The 7,118-nt window shown below is 42.0% G+C and overlaps 1 protein-coding gene across 7 annotated transcripts in view; it reads right to left on the bottom strand.

The window, feature by feature from the left end:
- Positions 1–7,118, bottom strand: part of rasgrp3 (RAS guanyl releasing protein 3 (calcium and DAG-regulated)) — a 53,523-nt gene that overhangs the window by 16,989 nt on the left and 29,416 nt on the right. For 5 of the 7 annotated variants that reach the window (XM_046071152.1, XM_046071153.1, XM_046071147.1 and 2 more), the window contains exons 4-7: positions 3,647–3,709; positions 2,966–3,097; positions 2,590–2,737; positions 1,890–2,063 (exon numbers count right to left, since the gene is read on the bottom strand). In XM_046071152.1, coding sequence (XP_045927108.1) covers positions 1,890–2,063; positions 2,590–2,737; positions 2,966–3,097; positions 3,647–3,709 — 517 coding nt within the window. Of the gene's footprint in view, positions 1–1,889; positions 2,064–2,589; positions 2,738–2,824; positions 3,098–3,646; positions 3,710–6,155; positions 6,259–7,118 lie in introns of those variants that run through there. The other 2 variants (XM_046071148.1, XM_046071154.1) reach the window with 2 other exon arrangements.

The following is a 7,118-nucleotide window of genomic DNA, read 5'->3' as shown; positions in this document are numbered from 1 at the left end:
GGTCGGTGTCTCGTGTGATCTTCTGGTGGACCCCTGAAGCCCCAGAACGGCAGGGGAGAGCCGCCGAAGATCCACGGTGAGTGAGTCTGAACGCCGCCTGACTGCAGACCCTCGGGGCAGGCAGTACGGCGTGGACTTGATGGTGGCAGGTGCGTCCTGAACGTGTAAACGGCGGGATAACATCACCCGTTGCCACGGCGAAGGGGACCTCAATCCGGTTATTCCGTCACACCTTACCGTTCTAGCAACAAGCCAATAGGATTGGAGTGATTTCATTCACGTTCAGACCTGCTACGCCTAGAGGCGTTCCCATAGTGTCGTAACCGACGCAGTTCGAGTTCCCTCGAAGGGGAACCAGCTCAGGACAAGCCTCCAGTAAAGTTCTCCAGGCGTAGACCATAATGCAAAACAATCAAGCGCACTAACTTCTCCCTAGTGCTCCTAACCGCTTTTAAAAAGCAATAAGCAAGACATTAATGAAAACATACAATGATGAGATCTCTTCCATTTCTCCTATTAAAATCTCGAATTTAATATCCGTTTGCATCCAGACTGCAGAGCAACCTCTTTCCCAAGGCTGAGTCTTCTTAATTAATCCATCTGCACTGCACCCTGCAAAATAGTTTATTTACATTTATGACTTGTTATTTAGTGGCCTATCTAGTGTGTATATTTTATAACTTTATAACTTTATGTGAGTAGTATAAAGGGAACTACAGCATAATCTCATTATACAATCCCTGTACATTTAATTGTTAAGTAAATCTACCTTGTACCCGATATAAGTAGAAGCCAGGATGATAAGACATACAACTGAGAAGGCTAATATAATGCAACAATATTGATACTGACAGCCATTCTAACTGATTAAATAGTCAATCCAAAATATTCCATGCAGCAAACTCCTACAGCTGAGGGCAGTGTGTTAAATGATTTCATCCTTGAGCTTGTCTGCAGACAGTCTCTACTCTGATAGGAAACAGAATCACTGAGAGAGTCATTAGGACACTGATGAATTCCTCTCAGTACTGATGGAGGAGTAATGGAGACGCTCTAGCTTTCTCATAAGATGAAGAAACAAAATTACAAACAACATCTACAAACCTACAATGAATATTGATACTGCTTCATTGACAGAAGGAGAACTCCCATTCATGTTTATGAATGGACGTTGACAACTTGGCTTCCTGAAATATTATCCGAATATAAAACAAAAACAAAAATGACTTACTTTTAGAAACTATTATCAACATTTACTTTGGATAAAATGTCTATATCACCACAGAAATGTAAGGCATCATAAAGAGAAATGGCTACAGTATACGATTACATGATGATTAAGGCTTGTGTTATTGAATGCAGTTATCACTATAAATGCAAGAATGTGCTTTTCTCTAACAAGAGATTTGCACATCCAACTACCTCAGATGCAGGTGTGTTGGAGGCGGGTATCACTTGTTTGGAGAAAAAAAGATCCTACACTCTGCTCTTGCTCTGCATCACAATTTGATCAAACTAATGTTTCGGCCCCTCTGGACCAACATTGATCTTATATGGATAATACTGTGTGGGACAGTTATTCTCCTGATTGGACAAACTCCATTTGACCTCAATAAGAAGCTGCAACACAGACGTTAGTTTCATCAATGCACGATTTATTAAGTCTGGGTTGAAAAGTACAGATACCTTTGCAACATAGCCACAACTAAATTTTAAAAATTATTATTATTAACATTAAAAAATTGTATACATGTTTCCCATGTTCAAGTGGTAATTTGAGTTTCGAATATAAAGTAAGATGAATAGAATGCCAGCCAAGTCATTCTTATGTTTTCTGAACAAAAACAACCCCTGAAAACATTGAATTGCTTAGTGGCCTCTTGCCTTACCTGAGCTACATGGATGTATTTGGTAATAACCTCTGCACGGGTCTGAGGTGTTAGCTTGCTGAGCACCATGAGCTGGACCCATTGTGAGACTCCGTTGAACAGTGCAATAGAGCGCTCAAGAGTCGGGTTGTCCACCACGCAGCCGTTGATAACATAGCTCTGGTAATCAGTGAACTGGGGACAAAAGGGAAATACAGGTCAGATACCCAGCTCTCAATTTTTAATCTAATCTTCAGGGTCTTTAGGGTCCTTTAAGGCCCCTAAAGCAGGCTGGTTGTTTTTCTATGTGTGGTCTATGCTAGCATGCATGTCTTTCACAGTGGGAGAAAATCAGAGCACTGGCGGAAAGCCATGCAAGCACGGGGAGAACATTCAAACTCCACACAGAGGCCTGGGACGACCGAAGTTTGAACCAGGGAGCTTCTTGCTGTGAGGCCACAGTGTTGTCCATTGGGCCACGTGTGCCATTGAGAGAGTAAAGAAAGGAGGGGTGAGAACTGAGACAAACAAGAGTGAAAGGGGTTGGACGAGCTTATGTGCTTGGATCAGGAAGTTGAGGAATTGAATGAGGCACAGGTAGTTGAATTATGAGAGAGAGAGGTGTGGTCCTGATCCTGGACACCTTGATTGAGAGACCAAATGACTGACCAGCATGGCAAAAAAAATCATCGGACAGAAGCAGAGCTGTTTGTAGACATACCGATATCCTTCGGATTGACTTGAACTCCAGGAAAGTGAGATGCTCGGCCAGCTCCATGGGCTCCAGGTGGTCAAACAGCAGCGAGGCCTTGCCTTTCTTGGCCTGCTTCTTCCGCTGGGTCAGCTTACGCATCCAGTCGTATGATGGACTACAAAGTGAAAACTTTATGAATTATACGTAGGTTTTCAATCAAAACAAGAACAACTGGGCTTATGTATACTTAGAGATGTCTTACCAGGGTGAAGAATAGAATTGGGATTAGTTGTACTTTAGGGCGAGAGTGAGGACTAAATTGCTGGCACAGTTAATATACTTACTAATACGGATCCATTCAATAGTTAGTCCAAAGTGGATCTGTATGCTCTTTATGTCTTACATGGTAGAGATGTCGAGGAGCTTTAAATGCTCCTCACAGCCGAGCTGAGCAGCAACATCTCTGAACTCTTCTGTTATCCGGATCAGACCCAGGTCCAGATTGAACTCTGCAGGGAATGTCACTATCCAGTACCTGAACACATAGATTTCAACAATATAATATTTAGACAATGAAAATGGTGACATGATAAATGGAAAACGTCTAATTTTAGCTCTAAATAACTTTTCACTGAGCCACACAATGACACTTGTGACCTTGTGGCTTGTGACTCATGTCCCTGTATTGTGGTGGTATGGTTCTCAGTGGGGTGATCCCACTGAGAAGTGTTCTTAAAACACAGGGTTAGTCACAGGTTTTGGATCAATGTTTAAACAAAAGCAAATTAGTGTTCCTTGAACAAGACACAAACAATGTGTGAAACCTTGAAACTGTATCCAAAGAAGGTTAAAATCAAGGGCAGCTGGACTTGGTTGAAACTGTATAAACTGCAATTGTATGTGAAACTGTAAGCTCTGGGTTAATAACCACAAGAAATAAAGTGCAACATCAGGTGAAATGAGGTTAAGTAAGCCTTTGATTTTCTGTGGTCTTGATTTAGATTTCCCAGAGGCTGAGAAATTACTATTACTATTGAGAGGTGTTGATGTGTAGGGATGGATGAATGTATATGTTGCACCTCACCTCATTAAATAACAAATCTTCAGCCTGGTTCTCCTGTAGTTGTCATCGTTGCAGTCACGGTACGTGGGATTAAGTTAAGGACTTTTTCCAAGGTTTGACAAAGTAGTACAATGTAATGCATGATACATCTGCACATAATAATCAATCACACTTAAGGTATTCATTGGCTGCTGTCTGTGGCTGAAAAACAGGAAGCAAGTCTCTCCACATCATTCATCATTCATCATTCATGATTCGTTGTATCTTTCCTCTTTCTCTAGACGCAGTCTTTTAGCCCCACCGATGACTGTGTCCATTCAAAACAAGTATAAACACTCTTTTTGCTGTTGCTTCCTGCTCTGGTCTTCTATGTCCATATCATGCACAAATGTAAGATTGTCCTTCCAAAAACATTAATTGTAACAGTGCTGAAGCGTTTTCCTAGTGTCTCCTTGTGTTTTTTCCCTTCCGTGTTTCCAGTCTTCCCGCCTGTCGCTTTGTGTTTGTCATTGCTTGTGAGCCTGTTGGCATGGGCACAACTATCCCTTCTTCACTCTCCTGGTTACTGACTAAGCTGCACCCACACACCTGGCAAGACTACAAGCCACCTGTGCCCACCAACCAAAAAAAGGAAGCTTACCAGTTGCGGTGCGGGTTATGATGTGCCAAACTCTCCTTTTTAAACCCCTGACCCAGAATGCAATTTCAGTTTTGTTGTGATCAGCAGTCTTGAACCCCTGGAAACTCCACTAAATTTTAACCCTCTTAATAGTAGGCTCCTTCCCCAAGTCGCTCACTGCACCAAACCTTTACATCTCTCTCAAGCAACCATTAAGACTAAATGAAGTTGCACCTATTCTCTTCCCCTCTTTCCCCCGTAGTCTTAGGTCACCCTTGGTTAAAGACAATCCCCCTGCAGACTAGTCCACTGGTAAACTGTTGCTGGAGTTCCTTTTGCCATCATCTCTGCAATCTGGCTAGGCCACTGGCTCCCCACTCACTGTTGGACCCCCTGACCTGTATCATGACCTAAGTGAAGTGTTCAGTAAACAGAGTGAGCTCTCCCTTCCTCCTCACTTTCCTTACTACCGCTCCATTAAACTCATTTCTGGATCAATACTGCTCATTGGACATTAACAAACAGTACACAACAAGAGAAAAAGTGTAGGGAAGGACAGTCACTGAAATGAAATGAAACATCATCTGCAATGCTTTCTTATGGGATTGATTAGAATTCCATTAGCAAAATGAAATATTTAGGTTGGATTTCCTGTAAGGTAAGGAATAATTTATCTAAGGCATTATGTAGTTTTCAGTGGCTACTAGCCATGTGGTTTTAAGATTGCAACCAGGTGTGCACTCGTACTCGTGCTTGAACCATAGGCTTGAACCCATGACTGACCATAATCCGAAACACAACCGCTTTCATATAGAGATCCCACAACTAAAGCGGAAACACCAACACGCTGGTTGTGGCCTTTCATGTTCAGGCTCTGTTTCTACCAACGTTGCATTCAGCGCAGCGAGACGCATTTAGGCAGAATACTCACACAACATGCTGGAAACTCAGGTAAACCCCTACTGCAACGTTACAGTAATAGTTTTATCAGCTTGAGGTTGAACTAATCCATGCTCATTACATGATAACGGTACATTTACTGCATTTAGCCGACATGATACTGCAGCGTTAGCTCGCCTGCTGCTTTCAGTAAACAACATTTGTACTATCTGTGTATCTTTCACCGGAGGCTCAGCAATGTCAACACAGCTAAATGTATTGGATGATAATGAAACAGTTAGTGAGCTGGACTGATTATTATAAATGAGATTGTTGTCACACTTTATAACAGTTAGACCGCAGTAGTGATGTGCGATACCACTTATGTTCCGATCCGATACTAAGTAAGACCAGTGCTGGTATTGCCGATATCGATATTTTTTACATGTTTTATTTCCACTTTAACATGTCAAGTTTCACCCGACATCATTTGATTCTTGTTTGGCCTGACAGGCTTCAGCACATAAACCTTTATTGTTGTTTTGTATCCTAAGTGGACCTAATGTTGGAATCTGTCTTGCCGGGAATCGTTCGTTTTGTGGTGTTAGTGGACTGCATTAACAGCAGAATATTGGCTGTTCCAAGCAACACAGAAAACAGGTGTGTGCTTGATTTACATTATATTAATTCATTTAATGTAATGTAATTATCCAAAGCAACTTCTCTCTGGAGCAACAAAAGGTAAAGTGTCTTGCACATGGACATAATGGTGGATGGGTCACCATGGGAATCAAACCCAGATCTCTCCCACCAATGGCATGGGTCTTATCCACTGCACCATCTCCACCCATTTAAAAGTAAGGTTCCAGCCCATTGACAATAGTAGTAAAAATTTTACTTAATAATAAGTGATTTCATTGAGCCCCTTTAAAGTACATATCATCAGCCAGCTTGAATACAATAGCCAGCAGTATTTTGACGTATCCTGTGTATTAGCTGTAGTTCCTGCAGGCTTTCTGCCAGATGGGATATATCATCAGGAGTTTTCGCGCCAGTTCTGAGGATGTAACATACCAGCGATGCATCAGCAACAGGGTGCGAGGAAGCAGGTTGGCCTGCGTCTTCCCGCTGTCATCTATGAAGAGAAGTGAGTCACAAAATGTCACCATATTTAAACCGTAGGTAAAAGGTTACATTGATGTTCAAGAGGGAAGCCTAATCATGTTCTTCTGACTCACTTATCTTAAAAGGTAATACTTTTTTTTTCTCTTGTCAACCAATCTGATGAAAAGATTGAAACCAACATTGAACTCTCCTGCTAACAAATATAGTCTGTGTATCAAAGCTAGATACAACTTATAGAGCTAACGTTTGCTAAAACCTCAGGTTTTAGCCGCTTTTCTAGGAAATGACTGAGCAAGTATTGTTGGTTTTGGTCTTTTCATGAGATTTGTTTAAAATAAGAACAATATAGAATAATGCCAGCCTTATCCTTTAAGTGTATCACAGCCTGTCTGCATGTCCCTCCTCTACAGCCCCCTAATTTCCCAGGCCCCTTTATTGCCATTTTCCATCCCTTCACAAGATGTCCCTGAACTTTTGTTCTTTTCATCTGGCTACCCAAACATCTACACACCTGTTTACACTTCTTTCATCTGCTCTGCAGTTGTCTGGCCTTCCCCACCCACTTCCTCACCTTTATCTTGTCCCCTTATCAGTCACTCTTACATTTACTGGTCCACTTCCCTCTGTTCCCATGTCACTTGCAATATGCTGCAATGTTGTCTAGTTGCACTTTGTCTTCACTTTAAAACAACCTGAACCTACCTACCTGCCAGTCTCATGCTTGCCTGCCTCTACTGGAACCTGCTTGTCTGCCTGTCACTGTCTGTAAGCTTTACAATCAATAAATCAATGCAATTAGCTTGGTGGTTTGGGCCCCAGTTTATGCCCGCTTTGTCAGGTAGGTAATCCAACCTTGGTTGAAATTCAATC

Source organism: Micropterus dolomieu, linkage group LG15 (genome assembly GCF_021292245.1).
Source record: "Micropterus dolomieu isolate WLL.071019.BEF.003 ecotype Adirondacks linkage group LG15, ASM2129224v1, whole genome shotgun sequence".
In the NCBI taxonomy this organism is placed as follows: domain Eukaryota; kingdom Metazoa; phylum Chordata; class Actinopteri; order Centrarchiformes; family Centrarchidae; genus Micropterus; species Micropterus dolomieu.
Note: the sequence above shows the minus strand (reverse complement) of the source record. Positions and strands in the feature narration are given on the sequence as shown.